The sequence below is a fragment of the Anoplopoma fimbria genome, chromosome 8, assembly GCF_027596085.1.
Source record: "Anoplopoma fimbria isolate UVic2021 breed Golden Eagle Sablefish chromosome 8, Afim_UVic_2022, whole genome shotgun sequence".
Classification (NCBI taxonomy): Eukaryota; Metazoa; Chordata; class Actinopteri; order Perciformes; family Anoplopomatidae; genus Anoplopoma; species Anoplopoma fimbria.
Window position 1 is genome coordinate 5,603,815 of NC_072456.1, and position 23,612 is coordinate 5,627,426.

Sequence of the window (23,612 nt, forward strand, 5' to 3'; positions counted from 1 at the left end):
TTGATATTTTGCCCTGACAGAAAGGGTTCATCCTCTGGGCAGCTCTTTGTTTGTACCAATGATGTCGCTACAGAAGAGACCAGGGGTTCAGCAAAACATTTTCATTCTGCCCCCAAATATCCACAATTACTTCCACCATCACTTCCACCATTACTTCCACCAATTACTTCCACCATCCACCAATAAAGGTTGAATCCCTAAATGGAGTGTTCCTAGCCAGGAGATGGAAAAGGCCCACGTCTGGGAGCAGGATATCCACTCTGACTAGCTGATCAGTGGAGGGATAAGCGGGAGGCTGGTCGGGGTCAATGGGGAGATGAGACACAGGGCTAACCTTTTTACATGCTGCATTGTTAAGGACTGAGGAAAAAACAAGGAGGTCCCCTGAGATCCTCCATCCACAGCTCCAAACTGCCGCTTATGATGAAGAAACAGCCTCTGCTCTACTGTGAAGAACCTTTAAAATCCCCGTCATTAATCCTTTACTAAACACTAATCTATCAGAATCTAAATGTGTGACTAAATGTTTGGTCTGGTGGCCAGAAATATGTCTTAAAAACACCTTCATCTCAAGGCTTTCCACAGGTCATAACCTTTATTTACACAATTTGAAACATTTGACATCAATTCAAGATGTTTTTAAGTTGGGAGTTTTGGTTTACATTTGGGCTCTGAAATATTTTCAAATTTAATTTAAGGATACTTTTTTAATGGCGTAATCTGCATTTTTTAGGCGGTTTAAAGAGCTAACGACCCTTACAGTATATGCAATATAAAAATTACAGCTACCCAAAATTTGGACCTTAAAGATAAACTTAATGGAAAATATTTTACTTTTTTTGTTTGTAACATATTAAGGGGTTTTATTGAATTAGCTCCATAGTTAAAGATGTTTTTAAGATTGAAAAATGGAGGTCACTTTAATGTTGAAGGCGCTTAACGAAATTATATATTAATAATAGCTACAAATGTATCCAATAATTATCCTCTTTATCATATCTGGATGTATAATGTGTATAACTAGCCTCTCAAATACCCTAATTACATTTTTGTGATTGAAGAATTGTTTTTCTGCCCTGTAACTGAGCCACGGAAACCCCACTTGTGTTTTAATTTCCTGCGTCTGTTTACTGAATTCATCTCTAACCCAGACATACGGTGTGATGGAGCGCCACAGCTACTGTTACCATAGTGATGTGGAGCCGGGTTGTCGTGGCGCCGTGCCATCATGCTTGCTGTAAAACATCCCATTGAGATAATGACAGAGCACACCGACCATGACATTAACACTGACTGTACAGCGAGGGAGACAATACACAGCAGCCGCCTGTTCAGGCATGTTTATCCATTAAGTGGAGGATGTGTCACTGGGAATTACTGTTAATAGTTTGTGGATATTGAGCATTTGAGGCAGCGTAAATACTCATTGAATGTTTTTTTTGTGTGATGTGGTTTGCAGCCGCGCAGAGAGACGACAGAAAATGGTGAACGCTCTACCGTGACTTTGACAGAGCTTTATTCTTTGTTTTGTTTTTTCCTAAGAAACTGAATCCCTCCGCGCCAGGAATCTGGCCTGGTTCTAACAGGAACGGAGTGAAATCGGAGAGTTTTCCCTTTTTTGTCTCAGTAATCCTGTGCATGTACTGCCAGCTAGTCGTAGGTTGACAGACCACAGGAGGGACCGAGTGAAAAGGCCTCTGGTTGATGTGGTGAGAAACGCCTCAGAGATTTGGACAGAGACACAGAGTCTGATTGGAAGCTTGAAATCTAGATAGAAGTTACTCACACGATCCAGAGAGACACCAACAGCAGCCTCAGCGTCCTGATTACAGTATTCTGCTGAGATCACCTCGGGTACAGCGTGATATCATCTGGTGTTTGTTATCCAGGCTGGAGGAAGACTTTGGCACGTCTAAGCACTGAGGAAGAGATGGAAAATGAGCGTAAAGATGAGCTCAGGATTTGTTTTTAAGAAAGCTCTGTTGTGTGTGTGTGTGTGTGTGTGTGTGTGTGTGTGTGTGTGTGTGTGTGTGTGAAGTTCTTTGGCAAACGCAACACTGCACAAACGTCCAAAACGTTTTGAGCAGTTCTGACAAATGAAGTTCCAACTTCATGTGGTTTGTTTTTAGTTTCAGTTGACTGTCCTTCTTTATATCTAATAAATCTTAGAGAAATATTTCAATGTTTTTTTTTTGGATAGAAAGATGTTTGGATGTCTGTGTTCAGGGCAGAGCTGGAGTCAGGACGTGGTTAGCCTAGCTTAGCATAAAGACTTGAAACAGGTATTCATTAATTGTTCAATGTATGTAAGGTCAAATATAGGGCTGCAACTAATTGATTAATCAACATAACCATTTACAGTAGTCTATAAAATGTCAAGTATTTTATTTTAAGTTCTGAGAAAGAAAAAAAGGGACATCCTTGTATTATGGATTTGAGTGGTGTGTTTTTCTATTCTTCCTGGTCATGCATGACGACAGTTTGTTAATCACTTCTCTGTAGAATCTGGTCTGAGGTGAGTAAAGATATGGCGTCTTTGTCTTTGAGAAGTCTTCACACAGGACTTCCTGGTTCATATTTCATCCTCTACATGAAACAACATGCCCACAGCCGAGCAGCCTCGTTCTTATTGTCTGGCTGAAACCTGACCAGGACTCCAACTATAATGCTCTCGCTCAGTATTCAAAAGCCATCCTCAAATGTAATCTGTGCTTAATTTCCCACCAAAACCAGTCAGTAACCGTTGTTTCTCTCTCTTCCTCTCTTTGTGTTCCTGCAGGCCAGGCCGAGGCCGAGTTGAAGGAGTTCACTCCGTACTACAGGAAGCAATTCTCTCTGGCTCGTTTCGCAGAGGTAGAAGATGACCTGGAGCAGCACAAAGAGAAGATCACACAGCTGCTCAAACAGAGGGTACTTGTCTGCACTGGTGCCAGACCCCCGAGTCAGCATTCACTCTTTAAGAAAGGGTCTCATGAATCAGACGTTTGCTTACGGGTTGGCTGAGTAACTGCAGCAGTGAGCACATGTGCAGGTGTGACTAACAGCTGTGATGTCATCCAGCTGTGTGAGACAGAGAGGAGTCAACTGAATTACAGAGACAGGTCTAGGGATCAGTCTGAAAGCTGTGATGAAAAGCCAACAACTTTATTATATCCAGACGCAATAATGAAAGGACTGATAGAAAAACAATCATCCAGAAATAAGGATCAGAAATTAAAAGTAAACAAAGGTAATTAGCCGCTTTTTGTCCAAGTTATCACCTGGTGAGGAGTTTATAAAATGGTCAAGCTGATGTATTTCAACACAATTATTCTTTAAGAGCAACAGCGTCTTAAGACTTCATGTTTGGGCACAAAACAATCTTTCAGGACTTAAGTTGGAATTATGCCTCTCCGAAGATGCACGTGATCGCCGATTGGTTGATTCAACTTCTGCCGGTTTCCAATGAAGACTAATGTAAATGTACTATAAAGAAGTATAAAAGAAACAGCCACGCAAACATATCCTGGCGTGCACGTTAACCGTCATGCAGCCCTTCACTCTTGCAATATTTCACCGGGCAGCTTTGATTCATCTGTCCAGGTTTTGAGGTATCTGCCTCATTAATGTTCTGCACAAAGTATTGAGAAATTAAATATATATAAAAAAAAAATCAACAACAGCAACTCTCTTACGGTAGAGGTTGGGTCGGAAATCAGAAGTGTTTATAGCTGTTCATAATGGTCACACTCAAATGTACGTATGAGACGTTCCCTGCAGAGAGAATTCCAAGGACAAAATCCAATTCTTGCCACGTTTTGTGTTCATTGTATGTGTGTGTTGACCAGGAGTCTCCGGAGGAGGGCGAGGTGCTGTATGAGGAAAGTGTCCTTTTCTTTGACGAGACCAGGAAGTGGAAGGAGAGATACGTGGTGGTGAGAGCCAACTACTGCCTGGAGTGTCATGATGGCCTGGAGGTGAGCGTGACAGTCAGACATTGATCTATATACACACTCCCATGCAAAAGGACACATCTCATCTCTGTTTTTGTTGTCCCCTTGCCCTCTTTTTTTCCCTTTATCTTCTCTCCTCTTCCACCAGACTTTTGTTAAAGGGATCCCTCCCCGTCAGAAGCTGCTGCCTACAGGGGGCACCGTTCTGACCACAGAGGAGAAGTACATGACCATGGTGGACCAGTGTTTCCCTGATGACACCAGTGAGTAAAATATCTGATACCTATGAGTAACAGATAAAGTGAAATAAAACAATACAGAGCATCAATTACTTGTATGCATAAGATGGAGCAATGCAATTATTCTATTCTAATTCAATCCATATTAAACTAGAAAAGTACATACCGTACATATATACAAGCAATTGAAAGAGGAACCATTCGTAATCCGTAGCAGGAACAAGAGTCCAAACTGAAGCAGTTGTTGATGACGGACCCCTATGGGCCAGATAAGAATAGTCAGAAGTCAGCAGTTATATCAATGAAAATATATCTCCAAAAAGTGTGAATCACTGCAACCTTGAGCACAACCGAATATTACATGATCTTCCGTGGAAAATGATAATGAATATGTTGTCTATTCAGTGTTCCTGTTAGCATCAGCTGTGGTTTAATTAAAGCTTAACCGTATGCAACGTAATGCTACACAACATATATGCTAAAGATAGCCAGTGGTGGAATTTTACCAGGTACATTTTACTACAGTACTGTACTTAAGTACAATTTGTATATACTTGTACTTTACTTGAGTATTTATATGTTGTGCTACTTTATTTATTTCAAAGTTTAACTTGGAATGGAATAATTTTTACACTGTGGTATTTCTACTTTTACTTAATTAAAGGATGTGAGTTCTTCTTACACCACTGATATAAAGCATATTAGATCCTTACAATATCAATGTCAACTAACAGAAATTGCAAAAATTGCCAATTACTTTCAATTTATCCAATAATTGAGTGTGTTGGGTTGCAGTGGACATCACAGTTTCAAAGTGCTAATAATGTGTCTGCAGTCTTCCTGACTATCTGTCCAGAGACATGTATTGGCTTGGAATCAGCAGGTTAATATTTTATAAATTATTCCACATATAGATTTCCAATCTCTCAGACCCAGAGTTTTCTATCTTAATCATCACCTTCCATCAGAAATATTTAAAATACATATCACTTTCCATTCAATAAGGGTATTATTGTTCACGCATTGGAGAAAAAGCAGCTCTTAAACTGGAGCTCACTGTTTTCGCTCCAGATATTTGATCTGATTATATTTTTTAAGCCTTTCTATCTTAATGGAAGAGCAGAGAAACCTGTTTTCCACTGTGATCTTGAAACAACAACCTCCCACCCACGGGTGCTCAACAAAGCTAAAAGCAGCTCAGGTGGGAGTTTGGGGAGCCAAGAAGGATTGAAGAAGTTTAGGAAGAACATTGTTAAAGACACGCAGGCACAAAGCAGCACTTTGATCATGATCACTGATTTAGTTTACTCTAGTTTATACATTTATTTTAAAAAACAAATTGCAGTTTGACTGTGTATTTATTTTAATTATGTAGACTCCCTGGGAATAGTGTCCTCTGGCAGCAGCAAACAGCTGTTATAAGCCATAAAATCAAGTTTAAATTGTTTTGGACAAAAGTGGTGATATTGAACTAAAAAAAATAAATGATGAGCATTAAAGAAATAATGCACCAAAAGAAAAAGCCTGCAGGAATCGACTGTTTGATAACCTGAGTTTACAGTTGAATACTACAGTTGATACTTTAACGGTATCCATCAGTGTGCTGAGTATCCAGCTGTACAACTGATCTCCTGTGTAGAAGCAGGCAGGTTTGGACAGGCTCTGTTCCAGACTGTTTCCAAAGTATTTACTGGGCAGCTTTCCCTAAATAAACAGCCACATAGTGAAGAACTCGATGGCTGACGGAACAGACTCAGAGTACTGCTGCCCTCAGACCACAGGGCTCACCTGGATTGACCTGTGTGGGATCCTAACCGGTTTCACTCGCCTGTTTCTAAACAGTGTGTAACACTCAACTAAAGCCAGCAGGTCTTTAAAAAACACTAATTATCATCCAGTAAAATGTTTTATCGACTAGATAATTTAATAATTATCCATACCCACAATATACTGAGCTCAATTAACTATATAAAATAGGCACAATTTATGTATTTTATGGCTTATACTGAACGGACCAGGCAAATATATTATAAGACAATTAGAGGCTAATGATTGACAAAATGATTCCCCAAATAACATATTGTTATGTTTAAAAAATATTCAAATTGAAAATAGATTAATCATTGTCAACACTGTTTTATTCTCCGTATGTGTTGAAGCTTTTACTGTTGTTGATTTAACTGGAATCTGACTGAATAAACCTTCAGTATAAATGGTGATTTCTTTGACTCAAGTCTCCCTGACTTAAATAGAGCAGGAAGAGATTTTTTTGTTGTTTGGGAAGCTCATACTGTGTGCTGCCATCTGACCTGAGGGCCTTTTATTCTACTCGAAGGAGGTCAAAGTCTCATCTGGTTTAGTGGTTTACAACGTAGAGCAGTCACTGAACCCGTAAGAGCCTAAAACATTATATATGAGGGCTGAGGAGTCATTCATGCATCTTTTTCTTCTCAGTCTGTAACAGGCCTTTGAGGAACAATGATGCGTGATGAAGTGTTGATGCTTAAATGAGCTGAAGACGCGGAGAGCAGGAGTGAAATAACACATTTAATTTCCACACTGCTCCCTTATAAACTCAACCCACAATATCAATACGTATACTTATGTAGTGTAGAAATACCGACAGACCAATTGTACAGCTGCTAGTGCGGCTAAAACAACGGCTTTCTGTTTATTTTTGCTGATCCCCATCAGCTGATCTCCATGTTCTCTGTTTCAGGTGTGAAGGAGGACTTTGCTCCTCCTCTGTCGGGGATGCCGGGACAGTTCCCCGTCTACCTGCGTCTGCCCTACAGGAGAGACTCCTACTTCTGCTTCAGACAGGAGGCCAAACAAGCTGGCTTCCTCTCCATCCTGTCAGACTGCATCAGACACCAGAACCAAGGTGAGACGCTGTGAGAAGATAAGGTTGATCTGAATACTTCAAAGAAGGTTTACCGTCCTCTGTTACAACACAGCCATGGCAGCTGGCTTGTTCTTGTTTAGGGCTGGGTTTTGTTTCTCATTACAGGATTTGATCTTACATTTGAGGATTATAAACTTGTTTTTCCACAAAATCCTTTCTTATTCTAACAAAAGAAGCCAAAGTAATGAAGAACTTCACTAAATTAAATTGAGTCTAACAAACAACAATAGAAACCAAACGAGACACTAGATGACATCTTTCAGTTCTTTAGCGTTTCTGATATTTGGTACTAATGATACATGACAGTCTGTATCAAAGAAGTAATGAGGTTGAAGACTCAGCCACCTTCTCCTTAGTTTGAGTCATACTTGTCAAAAACACATAAAAGGTCCTATTTGCATTTTGATAACATATTACTATTGAGTGATCTGGAATTAAGCTGAAGCAATCTGATTAGTCGATTTACAGAAAATGATTCAGTCACTGTTTTGATTGTCAATTAACTGTTTCAGTAAATTTTTTTACTTTCATTTGCTCCAGATTTTCCTTACACTTATCAAGTATGATAGTAGATTAAATATGTTTGGACTTTCAGACATTGTGATGGACAGTTTCAGTATTATTTGACATTTAACAGCCTATGACTCGACGATGATGATAATAGTTAGTTGCCCTGATATGGAATAAAATGGTTCTACCTACAGTAACATATTGATTAAAAATGTCTAACATTCATTTTTCAACAAATGGTCTCTAATGATCCATTTTACACTCTGCATAAATGTTTTTGAGAAGTAACGGCACTGTATCATCATCGGCAGCATCTGATTGTTCGAGAGATGGATTTAGGTTGCATGGTATTACTTAAACCACTTTCAGCAGTTACCATGGCAACAGACTTGCCACACCACCTCCAAGGAGAAGAGACGGGCCTTTTCATAATCGAGTTGAAGCAGAACATCTCTGCTCTGTGCTGCCGAGCGAGTTGATGAGGCATTTAAGTCACGTCTCGTTTTAGAATGAAGCGAACACACTAGAGACTGATGAAACATTATTTATGTAGGTTTTTGTTAATCTCTCCATCCCTCCCCTCTCTGTCAGACTTCCTGAAGAAGAAGACCTGTGAAGTGCAGGCCTTCCTCAAAGCCATCCAGCTCTACAGACAGGGAAAAGGCAAATACGAGGCCTGGGACATGCTGATAGGAAGTGATGTCAGGGTACGTCCCAAAATTCAAATGTTTTGGTGTTTTCAGATCCTCAGTAGAATTAACATTGGCAACAACTGCTCCTCCTCCGGTCAACAAATGCTTACTGGATTAATCTCCACCAAAGGAAAATCTTAACAATTTGGTCTATTGGTTAAACAAATGAGAAACGAGAATATGTAAATCAGCGAGTTTTAACCATGTCCATTGTTTCCAGGCTTTATGCTAAGCTAGGCTAACCACGCCTTGACTCTGTACTGAACAAACAGACGTGACATTGATATTGCATCTAAATTGCAAAGACACAAAACAAATAATAATTCAGAAACTATAATAGCGCAAAATTACTTTGAAACTCAACACAAGTGTCAGGCATCAAGTCTACAGAGAAGCTTTCTGAGATTGGAAAAGACAAATAGAAGAGAGAAATACTTTAATTTTTCTCTCGTTTCATCTACCCCTCCACCTGCAGTGGAAGTCTCATTGTGAGACTAGAACATTTGTCTGTGGAGCAGCACACTCTGGCTGAACTGTGTCAGTGTTGTTGTAATGATGATGATGATGATGATGATGATGACGATGATGTCTTCGTGTAGACAGAACCACACATTTGTTCCTCCATCAGTTCCTACAGCAGGGGTCAGATGTACTAAACAACACAAAAAAACTTATATTTCCCACACATAACATGACATTTTTCTAAAGCAATCTGGAACTCATACAATATGTGATAGATATTATCTAATACACAAATATTAATCCATGAATATATGAATCCCTTTTTGTAAAAAGATGTATTTCTTGTGCCTGTCAATGACAGTTCTTAAGATTGTGTGTCTCAGTATTGATATGCATAGCAGTCATTAGTAAGTAAGTAGATTTATTTACACAGCACGTTTCAAGAGCAAATTGTCACAATGCGTTTCACCAAAAAAAGTTATCCAACATAAATGCAGACTTAATAAGAATAAAACACCAACAAATAGAAATAAATTTAAATAAGAGTAGGCTAAATAGAAAGTAGAAAAATTGCTCCCCCTTAACTAATCACTGTTCGCTTTTTCAGTACTGTTGCTTACACTGTTAGCACGTTTAGCTTCTAGCTGCCAGCTCAGTTGTCGCCATGTTGAGAGCCGTGGGGAGGCAATACCCCTGCTCTGAATATCAAATTTAGCTTTAAAAGTGTCCTCAGATATTAAGTCAGGTCCGCATCCAAGAAAATGAATGTGTGTATATTTCTGTCTTTGTGCGTGCAAACTTCTTGGGATATCATCTTTAGCTTCCATGTCTTTAAAGGTGAAAGACAGCCCTAAAAACCTCATTGTCACTGTTTCATTTGTGACTGGAGCTCAGAGACACAACGATAAAAAGCTCTCACTGTTTCCTGTTTACAGACTGCAGTGTATCTGCATGAATGAAGGATTCAGGGCGTGTACTCCTCAGAGGCAAGGCTCATTTGAATCCTCTCACTCAGTTTGCTGTAATCTTCCAGTAGCAGAGAAAACACTGAGATCACATGGGAGGAGAGAAGCTTTGGTTCACTCGGACCGTCCTCCTTACTCTCTTTTTCCCTTCCTTCCTCCTCTGTTCCCGAGCTCTCTGCTCTGCCGTTGTGCTTCCTGCTGTTTTCCTCTCCGTTCTCTTTAAAGCAGTGCAGGAATCCTCCCTCATTATAACTGTGTAAAAGTGTAAATGCTCCATTGTGTTGCTGTTCGCTCACATTGTGTTTAGCCACAATTAGTTGGAGGTGAGAGGAAGTGTGACTTGCTGCAGGAAACACACACACACACGCATGCACGCATGCACGCACGCACGCACGCACGCACGCACACACACACACACACACCATTTAAAGTAAATTTGCTTTAGCAATAGGTCATACATTTCCTGTTATCTCTTCTCCGAGTGTGCAGTGTACACGAATAAAGTAAAAATACACACCAAAGTACACAGGCTGGCACTCACTCACCAGCATTTTTTCTTCTTGCACATAGCTCTCGTCTGATGCGCGCGCACACACACACTCACAGAAACACACACAAATGCATTCACAGCCACCAGTAAGAGCTAAGACATGAGAAGAATGAATGAAATGTTCGCAGCAGGAACACGAATAGTTTCACTGAGTTTTATGGCCACAGCATCAAAATCATAAATCAGTCAAGGTCTCAGACTTTATAGTTATTTGGATAGAGAGAGTGTGTGTGTGCATGCGTGAAGACTCACTGTTCACTCATGTTTAGTGATCATGTAAGTCATTTATAAAAAGACTTGAAACTAAGTCAACAGTGAGGTATATAATTTGATTTTATTAATTAAATATGGTTTACGTTGCCTCATCAGGTTTCATACACAGGATATGCCAGAGTGGAGGCATGTTGGCAAAAAGACATGTCCTCAGTGGCGACTACAGCCCTGCCTGCTTGTTCTTCGTATGTTTACTTAGCAGTTAATCTCAGAAACTGTGTGAGGAGATTTCAATGACACTTTGTTGAGATTGAGGATTGGATTTGGTGTGCAGGATTTCTTCACATGAATATTTTCTCATGAACTTCTGCACTTTTGAATGAAGGAAATCTGGCAAATGTATCTCATCGCCATCCGTCTCGATGTGTATTTTGATGTGGATCCAGCTCTTAGTTCTCTCTAGTTTGTGTTTTTTGACCGAGGCTGGATTACCAACTGGGCGAAGCTATTTCAAATATTTAAATGGCAAAAATTTCAGCAGCAAGCACCCATGAAATTTTGGCAGAAAATGTAGCCTTTTCTCGTAAAAATGCATTTTGTAATGTGCACCGCTAAAGAACAATATCAAAGGAAATAATTAGAGTGTTTTAAGGCTCTGCTTGAAGCTGTTTGAAGTCCTTTGATATTTCAAACGTATGCTTACATCGTGCATATTCACAGAGAGAGTGCATAAACGGCTCATTTTTAACCCCCGGCCGCCCCCGAATTTTTGAGGCCGATAAAAAAAATATACAAAATACAAGTATGACACATCTGTGGATAGTGTGTTTTTTTAAAATAAACAAAAACTTTGGATATAGATCCCCTAGATTTTTCTTTACAAGATGTGTGACCAAGATACATTCTAGGTGGGACATTTCATTGTCAAAATGAACATCGTCAGTGCTGTGTGATGAATGCACTGTTTTAAAATGTCTTACAACCTAGTTTGGCTTATCTACAATAACCTGATGGATCTTTTTCTATTTTATTGTGCATATTCTTTATTAAAATGTGTGTTTTATGGCCAAACTAACAAACTAGCGCATAAATAAAGGAACCTCTAGTGGTTGCCGTAAATGGATAATCTTTTTTACCAGATTATGCAAGTTATTGGCCATCACTTTGGGTTTTGGTAACCTGATCTATTTTTAAAAGGCTTAAAGTTTTTTAAAGGCAGTTTAAATGCTTTATGATGTGTTGTGAAAAATCATAATTTCAGTCCCGTTTGTGTGTTTGCAGGTGATGGCCAACGTGGTGATGGAGCAGCTGCTGCCCTCTCTTGAGAAGGACATGCTGCCTTGCCTCAAAGCCAAGAAGACTGAGAAGAAGAGAGTCTGGTTTGCTGTGAGTCACACTGTTAACCTGATACCTTTTATATCCTCTGTGAATGATGATGCAGCTGGTTCCTCGTCAATGCAGATGAAAAAAAATCTGTTTTTATTTGAAAAATTGGCACGAAGAGCATTTTTATCCGTGTAAATTTATGTTTCAGTGTCGTCTTTGAAAGTGTCTGATCACAAATTTAACCCAGTTAAATCTGAAATGATAAATCATGCATTCATGCTAGGAGCTATTCCCTGCATTATACTTCCTCTCTGTAAATCTTCATATGGAGCAATTTCATTTTGTCAAGCAGTAAGAGATGAAGTGAGCTGAAAACTTGGAAAGAATTGACTCTATTTATGTGACCTGTGTTTGATTTATTGACTGATTGCACCCAGACGGTGGAGGCGGCTTACATCCTGGTCCAGGAGCATCTGTTGGAGGGACTCTCAGCACTAAAGGAGGAATGTCGAACGTCGTTCCGGCAGCAGGAGGTGCTCATCCACTCCGACATGGACCAGATCCTCAACTCCAGGAGGCAGCTGGAGGAAAAAGTCCGAGGTAGGATTAAGTCAAACACAGGACGAACTGCATTACTCTGTGATGAATGTGAATGAAACTGGCTCTGGTTGTTTTCTGAGAATAAACATTTGAATTTCCTCCTCCAGCCATAGTGTCGGAGCGAGCAGAGAAGCTGTGCTCCAAGTCCGTCCAGCCGTACCTGGCCTCGGTCCTGGAGGAGCTGATGGAGCCGGTCAGCTCTGGCTTCCAGGAGGGACGGCAGTTGAGCCAACAGGCCATGGACCAGGTGTTTCAGGACGTCCTGCTGCTGGCAGACAACGAGGAACTGAAGAAGGTTTGTCAGTCATCAATATCATCTTTTGCATTTTCTCTCCGTTATAAAAGATGGAAACCTGACTCCATCAGAAATAAATAAGAAATGAGTATATAAACAGGATGGTCATATGAACGGAAACTCTTACTTTCACCTCCAGATTTAGTTTTCTAGTTGCAGAATATATAGCAGAGTTTTACTCATGGGCATGGCCTGGTTTATTTTTCCATAAATGATCTGAAGGTGCAACATATTTTTTCTTGAATTTATAATTTCTGCCCATAAATCACCAGAGCACAACGTTTCAACAATTCTGTTAACGTTGTTTAGAAAAGATGATTAGAAACACAAAACAAAATTACACCACTCTAAAGTATATCCACATTTATAAACAAACCAAAACTGTGGAGCTGAAAGGACTTTTGTAGACTCATTGGTCGGACAAAACAATCTATTTCAGGACGTCGCCCTTAGCTTTAGAAGATAAACGGACATGTGGATAGATAATGAAATTGATTGTTACCTGCAGCACTACAAAATCCAGCCAGCTCATTTAAATCAGATTGTCCACAGTCTGACAACATACACTTTTTATTTTCACTGCATTAGGCTCCAAGCTGCTGTATGTATACTGATAGCCGCCAAAGCTGGCTAATATCGCTGAAACAACACTCCAACATTGCATCACAACTGTATACAAAAGACTGTGAGGGGAAAGAGAGAAACGTAATAACTTTCAGTATTGATTTCAGTATTTTTAGGCACCTCAGTACTCTTTGGGTGTTCTCCCCTTATTGACTAGAAAAAAACATAGAAACATGTAACTTTAGTTACATTTTCTTGACACTAATTTGAACGTAATACCAAATATGTAATTTTTAGGTACATATTTGGTTAGTTTCCCTTTTCTGCAAACCCCTTCAAAATAAGTGTTACCCATAGCTACATGAGCTAAATAGACTGTTCTTTAACCCCCCCCCCCCCGTCTCTCAGACTCTGGCAAACATGGCCAGACCGAACCTGCAGTGCTGCTACCAGAAGATCGGCTCCCTGCAGGAGAAGCTTCAGCACCTGCAGGAAAGATTTGGTTTCTCCAACATCTCAAGAGTGATCCACAGTGCTCAGATCGACCTGCAGCAGGTATACACACACACACACACGCACGCACGCACGCACGCACGCACGCACGCACGCACGCACGCACGCACGCACACACGCACACACGCACACACACAACTGAGTGCACTGAGTATTTTACAAACTTCTTGCTTCTATACTTCCCTCCATTACATTTATTAATGGAGTGTTTAGCCTTAGTTACTGGTTTCTTCTCAGGTCAATTTTTACAGAAAAAAACCCAATGAAAAGGTTACAAAATATACATTGAAAACACATTATTAAAGATTAAACCAGTGGTTCCCAATCCTTTGTTTTGCTTGTGACCTCTTACAACAGCAGTTTGGGCCTCTTGTCATATTTAAGATGTCTCTGAGTTTTCAATTCCACCACACAAAAGCACATTTTAGAGAAAATAAAACACAAATTTGTTTATCACAGATGCATTTGTACTTACTTTACTGCTAATACTTCTGGACTTTAACTAAGAAGGGTTATGAATACATTACTTGTGAGTATGATTACATTGTATTGATGCTTTTAATTAAAGGGACTTAATACTTCTTCACACACAGTATGTTTCATTCGCTCCCCCTCCTTCAGACCACTCAGCTCTCATTTTTCTGCTCAGACAGAGTGGGCGGAGGGTTTTTTGAGTCGTTTTATTGGCCAACATTTATGACACAATTGTGATAGTAATGTATGTTTCTTCAATACATTGACTCAGCACTTCAGTGTGTGAACACAATATGAGTCTGCTGATGATATTTCACACTGATGGGAATTCCAGCTGCTTTTTTCCGCGCTGTGTTTGGGGCATTAAACTGCTGTCTGATCTGATCTCATCCTGTGTGTGTGTGCGTGTGCGTGTGCGTGTGTGTTTTTAGCTAACTGAGAATGCAGCCTACACCTTCGAGCAGCTGCTCCACAAAGCCGTCCAGGACAACCCCGACAACCCCAGCTCTGCCATCGAGAAGGCCAAACACAGAGTTCTCAAGGTCAGATTGTAATTTAAAATACGCATCTCCCATGTTTCTGAACGATTCTTTGTAACAGACTTTTACTGAATTAAGAAACGCATAACTGCCATTACAAATCCAGTTAGAGCGAAAAAGATAAACAAGAGTGGAGAGAGAGATAGACACATAGGACTACAGATGGGGGAGAAGGGACGAGAGAGGGACAAGAGATACTATAGACGGGAGAAAGAGAGGAGATAGAGGGGAGAGGGACAAAAAGGGAGGGAGAGAGGAGGGGAGAAAGGGTAGAGAGAGAGGGACAAGAGACAGGAGGGTTGAGAGAGGCATGGGGTGTAAAAGAGAGTGAGAGAGGGGGATATGCCGGGGGTCCCAGAGAGACAAGGGAGGAAAGGGTGAGAGAGAGAGGGAGAGGAGGGGAGAGAGTGGCGGATGAGAGGAAGAGAGAAGAAAGTGAGAGACATGAGAAGGGGGGAGAGAGAGAGAAGAGAGAGGCTAGACGGGAGTGAGAGATGAAAGTGAAGGAGAGGAAGGGACGGTGAGATGTGAGAGGGAGAGGGGATGAGGGAGGGACTAGCGAGAGAAGAATGAAAAAAGGGAGAGGGAGAGAAGCGAGAGGGAGCAAGAGACAGGGACGAGATGGGAAGGGGGAGATGTGAGATGTGTGAGAAAGATGAAAGAGAGGGAGGGCAGAGGGAGAGATGGGAGAGCGAGAGAGGGAGAGAGGGACGAGAGAGCAAGGGACACGAGAGGAAGGGCAGGGGTTAGAGAGAGGAAGAGACGAGAGAAGGGGGCAAGTAGGAGAAAGACGAGAGAGGGGCAGACATGAGAGAGAGAGAGAGAGAGAGAGAGAGAGAGAGAGAGAGAGAGAGAGAGAGAGAGAAAACAATTAAACCAGACCTCCCCTTTGTGTCCTGCAGCAATACGATTATGATAGCAGCACAGTGAGGAAGAGGATCTCCGGGGAGGCCCTCGTCTCCATCACTCTGCCCTTCATCAAGAAAAATCTGGCCGCCACCTGCAAAACTGTGAGTTTCACACACACGTACACACATACATAGACTTACTAAACTCTCCAAAAACAGCGTCCTCTAACTGTCTGAAATGTAAAAATGTTAAAGCATTTTAAATGATCCACCATTATTCTAAAATCTGGGATGGTTTCAGATCACGACCCATGTGTGTCTCTCTATCTGTACAGGAGCTTCAGGGTCTCGAGCAGTCGGTCTACGCCGACCACTCCAACTACATCGATGTTGAGAACATTTATGAGAGCATCCTCCTGCAATCTCTGGACAAGGAGGTAACCAAAGGTAAGATGCAAGCTACACAGGCGGTGACACACGCACATCCTCCCTCACAGAGACGCCTCTAATCCTGCCCATTTTTCTCCTGCAGTGGTGAAGGAGGCGGCCAGCCTGATGAAGTACAACCTGTTCAACGACAGCAGAGACCTACTCAGTCAGTCCAGCCGCTCCAGCCTCTCCTCCCCGCCCGTCTCCACTCCGGGCAGCCCCGCCCTGGTGCTCGCCTCCCCCTCTAAAACCCCCGTTGAGGCCCAGCCCTTGTCTCCTCTTGTGATCAACGGTCTGTCGTCCAGCCCCGAGAAGGAAGGGCAGCCGGAGAACAGCGTAGACTCGACGGATGCGACCACTATTGAGACGCCCCTGGGGAAAGTGGAACAAAAAGATGCGGCTCAGAGTGTCGCTGTCAATGAGGAGGTGGAGGCATCGGCACTTATAGCAGATGAAGTCTTCCAAACTGTGAACGCAGAAGCAGATACCCATCCTTTAACGGATACATCCAGCCCGAGTGAGACACAGGAAGTTAACCTAGAAGTGTCTCCAGAAGCTGTGATCAAAAAGGAAGAGATTCCTGTCGAAACAGAAACAGTGGAGACGGCCGCTGAGCCTCAGGTGCAGAAGACAGAAGCTCCAAAAGAGGCAGAAATCACTTTGTCAGAAATCCCCACTGTTGTAGAAAGCATAAAGACAGATGTGGAAGAAGCAGCACAGATAGAAGCTCCTGTACCAAGTTCTGATCCTACAAATGAACCAGTAAACACAGCAGAAGAGAGCACTGGTTGCCAAACTGTCGCCAGCTATGAAGGAGAGACAAACTGTGGAGGTTCAGATATTAAGTTAGAGGTGCCCTCTAGCGGTGAAACAGCTGAACTCACATCTGCAGACATCAGCTTGGACATGAAGCAACAGGAGGAAGAACCAGTGACCGTCTCAGAACCCAATTCTCTGGACGTGTCGGTGGGAAGTGAGTCGGCCCCGTCAGATGTGGAGTCCATAGAGGATGTGAAACCAACACAGAGCAGCGAGGACGAAGTCTCAATGACCTCTGACGTCTTGGAGGACAAGGCCAACGTCAGCCAATCACCGGTGAGCTCGGGTGAACTCGCTGGGGACAAAACCACGAGCGAAAAGCCGTCTCCTCAGGCACAGACCGAAGCTGTGACGGGCGGGGTTGAGGCAAGCGTGGAGCCATCAGTGGAGGCGGAAGATGCTACAGCCTCTCAGCCTTCTGAGACCACTGAAGAAGAAGAAAGCCCTGAAGCACAGCCCATCGGCTGCATCAAGGAGATCCGTGACCTGGTGATGGAGGTGATCGAGGTGGAGGAGCTGGTGCAGCGCTACCCCAGCGGAATTCCAAAAGATGAGGAATGAGGCCTCATGACCTATCACAACTGCATTACTGTTTTTTCAGCAAGACGACAGACAAAAATGTATTCACGATGTTCTGCTGAAGGGAACCGAATCATTGGCAGAATAGAACGTTAAGCCTCAAACCTGGAGTCAAAACATTTGTTCTCAAAGCAGAAGCAGGAAAAGACTCCCGAGAAACATTCACAAAAGCTTCCATGAACTAAAAAAAAACCAAAAAACATATGCATGAAATTTTGGTAAATTATTTATACAAATCAATATATCAGTTGGGTCGGGTGTATAAACCAATTTGTCGGTTTCAGTGAACTCCTTTTAACACTACAATTATTTTAGCGCCAAATGTTCTAGATTGAGAACTTTTATGTGAAGTTTGGGAAAAAGTTGCTTTATGCTGTGGTAGATTACAAATCTATTTCAAAGGAATAAACATTTTAAAGAATATTCTCTCTGAGCGTAGGATGTGAAGATGGATATCGATCTCTGTATATAATGTCTGTGTATAAATTGGAGTCAGGACATTGTTAGCTTAGCTTAGCAGGGGAAATAGCTAGCTTGGTTCTGTCAAATACAAAAACACTCCTACAATCACACCGCTGTTTAAACCGTCAGCTCTGTATTACAGGCAGACATGAGATTTGTATCCATCAGAATATCTTATCCGGAAAAAAAGCTAATGAATGAATTCCCTAAAATGCCAAACTATTGCTTCAAACAATAGTTTGAGTTTTTAATCGTTTAGAAATTACTATAACAGATATTTAAATATATTAGACCACATGCCCTCCCACCATGTCCAAATTTCATATACACAAAGGTCTAATTTAAAAGGTGCAAGATACGACATTATGAGCATTTCCATTGCCTCTCAACATGGCGAAGGCGAGCAGGGCGGCACACGGCTAATGTTGCTAACAACGCTAACAGTGCAAACTGCGGCGAAAGTGCTGACAGAGCTGATAGTGTTTACCTAAGAGGGAACTGGGAGGTTTGTGCTATGCTTCCACGACGACGCCGTCGGCCTATACGGCGTTATCTGCATTTTTGAGAGCAGTTCAGAGTGGCGGCTGTTAGCTAGCCAGTGGGGGGCGCTCACATGCACTGAAAGCCACTTAGCAGGAAAACACAGAGAAGCTCAGACAACAACACATACATAGAGGGAGAGGGGCTTCATTCTCTGCTCCAGTAGACTTTCATCCTCCATTTCTTTACATCGCTGTTTGCGTCCCGATTAATGCTCTGAATGTTAAATGCAGCTTCTTTAATGTGATAAATTTTTTACCTACTGAAGGACTTTCTTTTAGCTAAAAAGGAAACTAAAGAAGTAGCTCATCAAAATGCCTTTAACAGTACCTCCATGTTGCCACCTCGTGCCTTACGTCACAAAATGAAGGAAACCAGCTTCTGTCATGTAGAAGCGGTTGCCGTGGAGACTGGTCCGAGTCTCTATACATGTGCCTTTACCTGTGTAAAGCATCTTACACAGACATGGTTAGTGGGACAGTTTACATTGCGAGCACAGGGAGAAACATTTGACCATTTACTGTCAACCAGATGACTGTTTGTTAATGGAAACATTGTGTGGAAATATTAATAAAATCAGATTCTAAAAAACAAACACGCCCTCAAACTATTTCTGTGTGAACTCGACACAAACAATAAATGGTTTTATTTGCCAATAAAACAAATACAGCATGAGGTTTTGATTATTTATTCATGGTCCACAATCACATACACACTGTGCTGAGAAATATCAAAAAACCTGCAAGTTATCCAACATCTGTGACGGATTAAATACTAAATACAGTTTGACTACAATAATACGCCTTCCATTTATGTGATATATTGCACCAAATATTTCAGCGGGCCAGCAGCGCTCCAGGCACATCAACGACAAGATAAAGAATAAAAATAAATTATTTAACAGTTGTTTGTATTTTTCAAGATAAGACATTAAAGGCTGTTCATTTTTCTTCTTAAATTACATTCACATAAATATAGATAAATACCATCTTAATCCAGCGCCTGTATTTTTTTTCTTTTACAGTCTACTGCAGAGCTTCCAGTGAGAGAACAGTGTGTACAAATAGAAGAAAATACAAATACATTTTCTAATATTTTTCTAGGACGTTTCCTGGAAAGAACTGTGTAATTTGGTCCTGATTATAGAGACAATGCTCTGAGACAGTTATATGAAATTTTTGAGTCGTGTGGAGTTTATAATAGGTTGCTGATTTATGGTAAAGCAAATCCATCTGACATGCTGGGCACAGACTGAAAGACTCTCCAGGTTCTACTTCAAATGAAAGCTCAACAACTGAACACTTTGTCTGTCTACAGTATTTTCCCTTTAGCGTGTACAAAATTACACAGCGATTTTCAGCAAACATCCTAGAAAATCAAGAAAATACAGAACCGCAACTTAAAGTGCTACCAAACAGCATGACTCACTGGTTCCAGACATACTTTACTATGTCCCAGTGGACCAAAGTTAAAACTGAGAGGTCACAATATGATTAAAGGGATAAGATAGAGTGAGTTTTCTCAGTTTCTTTATTTTTTCCACTTCCAACTCTTTGGGCCTCAAAAGCCAAAAAACAAACTACGCCAGCCAGTTAACCAGACTGTTTTTAAGTCTATAAGTGTATTATCTCTGTTAAAGGACAGGTCTGGTGAAATTCTGTAAATTTTTCTCTTGTAAATAAATCCAACCAACAGTGAATGCATCTCCTAACAAGTATTGTGTGTGTGTGTGTGTGTGTGTGTGTGTGTGTGTGTGTGTGTGTGTGTGTGTGTGTGTGTGTGTGTGTGTGTGTGTGTGTGTGTGTGTGTGCTCCATTAAAAACACATCAATGAGTCACATTGTTGCACTGGGTGACATGTTCCTTCATTACTATGAAAACACACTGTAGTTTATTTTGACTCAATCCCACATGCACCGTCCCGCTGCCACAAATACTCAGTAGAGCCCCAAATATGGATAAATCTGCCACTGAAAATAGTCCTCAACAAATACACTATTTCCTCTTGTTTATTTGATTAAAAACTACAGTGACTGGTGTTTACTGGGTCTTTTTTATTATTTTTATTAAAATCGTGAGGTGATTTTTAAGAATCATTGGATTTCTTTGGCTCTCAGCTGAGAGCCACAGACAGGAAGTCTAAACGTGACACACCAACACATTGGATGTTTGAGTCTGCACATGAGATTTGTTGACACGAGAAAAAAATAAGAATAACACCAGATTAATCTTTTAAAACGTACTCATTTCTTTCTATGTATTCTCTGAGGTCTTTATGAACGATCACATTAGGCAGGCTGCGGTTACAGAAGAAACATTAAATTGTGTCAAACATGACAGTAAATAATAAAGAAAATGCAGTTCAGTGTTAGATCAACAGCTGCCTAGTTTATCACAATACAGACGTATTAAGCTTTGAATCACAGCATGTGTTCTTAAATCACATAAGCAACATTTAAATATTTACAAATGAATCTGAATAAAAGTTAAATGAAATTTAAGACTGACCTTAATATTTAGGTTTGTTAGGTTTTAAGTGTATAATATTTATATAATAACAATAAATCACATTCTTTCATTTGGAGTCTTTAGGATTTTGTGGGTGGGTTAACTCAACTTATTCTCTGTGCAGTTGCTTGTTTCAGCAGTTTTCCCTGAATGGGTGTCAGTATATTCAACTAAGACAGATTACTTTTTGGTGCTCTAACATCAAGAAAATGCCACTTCTGATTGTTTGCCTCATTAACAGACTGACTGATCGTTATGATGACAACTATTTTGTGGTGACGACTTGTCGAGCACTGAGCAGTTCAAAAAGAAAAGACACGTGTCGATGCTATTCCTCCACAAACGAGATGCAGCTTCAGTGGCACACAGTGGGTATCAGGGGCACAACGCTTGTACAGTATTTACGTGTGAGAGGTTCCAGGTTTACCGGGAGGCAGTGTACAAAAACTGCTCATCGGGGCGGAAGCCGTAGGCGCTGACTGGTCGATCTGCTGGGACAAACTGCTCCGACAAACTGAAAGAATAAACAAAAGAAGGAGGAGATGGGAGAAATTAATACAATCTGATACACAATTACGATAAAGGAATATACTTTCTTTTTTCAAATTACCCTCAACAATAAAACAGCCTTTCACATGGATATGACAGAGATACACACAATTCCTAAACCTTTGACTTGACTATGATAATTACTTGCAAAGTAGGACACAAGCATGAAATTGTCTCAATTAGTGATGCAATTCACTATCCGAGATAATCAGAGAGCAGAGAAGGGAGAGATAGAAACATGCAGTGCTGGTTCTTTTGAGAACCAGGAGTGAGCACCAATGGCCAAGATATGAACTAAAATAAGCCCCTTCGAGTTTTGTGGGCAAAGATAAGAGATAGGACTTTAACCGACAACAAGTACTTTTAAAAGACAAAATAAAATTTAACAAGTTTAAAACTAGTTAAAAAACAACTTCAGATATCTAAAATAGATCATTGTAATTCGTTGTTTTTATATTTGTTATATTTTTTGCAGAGATCCAGATACTTTGTTATTCACAGCCACATTTTATAAGCTTGTGTAAAATCTAAGTTTGTGAAAAGTAACTACAAGTGTCAGATTTATGTAGTGGAGTAAAACGTACAGAGCACAGTGTAACTAAGAGAAAATGAGAATACAGCGATAAAGTGATGGTACCTCAAAACTGTACTTCAGTAAGTCACGACATGTGTTTTCAGTGTGGACACCACTGTCCACATGTCCTTCAGTAGTGAGCCTCCACCATTGTGTCACCAGTTTGTGTTAGTCTCTTTCCTGTTTCGACATGACAAAGCCCCCGTTCACAAAGCCAGCTCCATAGAGAAATAGCTTCCCCAGTTTGATGTGGAAGAACTTGAATGGTCTGCAACCGAGTCCTGAACTCAACCCCATCCAACACTTTTGGGATGAACTGGATCATAGACCGAAAGTCAGACCTGATCAACCAACATCAGCGTTAGACCTTACTGCTGCTCTTGTTTCTAAATGTGAGCGAAGCTTCAAAACATCTGGATGAAAGACTGAAACCAGAAAGCACCAGCACCACCACCAGGTGGAGCTCTGACACCAGACATTTCTATGGAAACCCCCCCCCTCACTCCCACCCCAGGGGCCCGACCAATCACTCAGGGTGAAGAAAAAAGGAAGAAAAAAAAATACTCATAAAAAGTTAATGTAATATTCATCTGCCCTGATGCAGGTGTTGGACATCTACAACGAGTGTGTGAGTTACAGACTGCTAATAGCTGGAGGGGTAAACAGCAGAGCAGCCAAGCCGTAAAAAAGACCCAGAAAAAACGGGGAGATGTCAAAACACAGCGCCGTGACGAGGGCCGAGGCTGACGGCCAAACCTGGAGGACCTGGCTGCCCCTCCGCCTGGCAACAGAGGCCTGTTAAGGGTGGATGATAAAAGGCCTGTATCTGCACCGTATAAATCAGTTACTACGGGGATGTGGATACGGAGGGTGGGGGCCCATTTCACGCTCCATCTTCTGACCAGCTGCTGGGAGTTTGTGTCTGGTGGTGGTGGGGTCACCACGAACAGACCCTGGGCCACCTTGTCGGGATGCAGCGGTTGATGGATAAACTGGGCTCTGATGGATGACACCACATCTCACACGTATCCCCGTCTCTCTCTCTCTCTCTCTCTTCGCTGGCCGGCCCTCCGTCCTCCCTCGGCCTGCTAAAATACGAGCTGTTTGCTTTGCCCCTGCAAGCGCCTATAATGACGTGTTGTTTTTAGCCAAATCACTTCCAGCGATCAGTTACACAGCTTGCAGCATATCCCCACTCTCCCTCCTCTTCCTCCTCCTCCACCTCCTCTCCATTTTGCCTTCGCCCCCTGCCGCCTCCCCCCTTCCCTCTCCACCCCATAACCACCATCTCCTCTCCCTCCTCTCTGGGCAGAAATATGTCTTTTTCCTCTCCGCACGCTACGGCTGTCAGGGGGGATTTGAGAGCCCGGCTAAAGGAGGCTGTAGGAACACTGGAGCTCTGAGTCACACCATCCGCCCGCCTGCCTGCCTGCATGTCTGCCTGTTTCTGTGGCTGACTGACTGGTCACGCCCCAGCCGGGACTTCCAGGATCTGTTCATGACCTGTATGAGTTCTGATGTCCAGA

At 41.6% G+C, this 23,612-nt stretch overlaps 2 protein-coding genes across 2 annotated transcripts in view; one reads left to right on the forward strand and one right to left on the reverse strand.

Moving 5' to 3' along the window:
* niban1a (niban apoptosis regulator 1a) overlaps nt 1-19,100 on the forward strand; it is a 30,782-nt gene extending 11,682 nt beyond the window's left edge. The window contains exons 2-14 of the mRNA XM_054602615.1: nt 2,780-2,910; nt 3,828-3,956; nt 4,081-4,195; nt 6,891-7,055; nt 8,178-8,293; nt 11,750-11,854; nt 12,232-12,394; nt 12,502-12,689; nt 13,662-13,808; nt 14,672-14,782; nt 15,682-15,789; nt 15,963-16,074; nt 16,160-19,100. Coding sequence (XP_054458590.1) covers nt 2,780-2,910; nt 3,828-3,956; nt 4,081-4,195; nt 6,891-7,055; nt 8,178-8,293; nt 11,750-11,854; nt 12,232-12,394; nt 12,502-12,689; nt 13,662-13,808; nt 14,672-14,782; nt 15,682-15,789; nt 15,963-16,074; nt 16,160-17,436 — 2,867 coding nt within the window. The 3' untranslated portion in view covers nt 17,437-19,100. The remainder of the gene's footprint in view (nt 1-2,779; nt 2,911-3,827; nt 3,957-4,080; nt 4,196-6,890; nt 7,056-8,177; nt 8,294-11,749; nt 11,855-12,231; nt 12,395-12,501; nt 12,690-13,661; nt 13,809-14,671; nt 14,783-15,681; nt 15,790-15,962; nt 16,075-16,159) is intronic.
* Nucleotides 19,101-19,102: 2 nt separating this feature from the next.
* Nucleotides 19,103-23,612, reverse strand: part of kifap3a (kinesin-associated protein 3a) — a 29,462-nt gene continuing 24,952 nt past the window's right edge. The window contains exon 20 of the mRNA XM_054602616.1: nt 19,103-21,477. Coding sequence (XP_054458591.1) covers nt 21,387-21,477 — 91 coding nt within the window. The 3' untranslated portion in view covers nt 19,103-21,386. The remainder of the gene's footprint in view (nt 21,478-23,612) is intronic.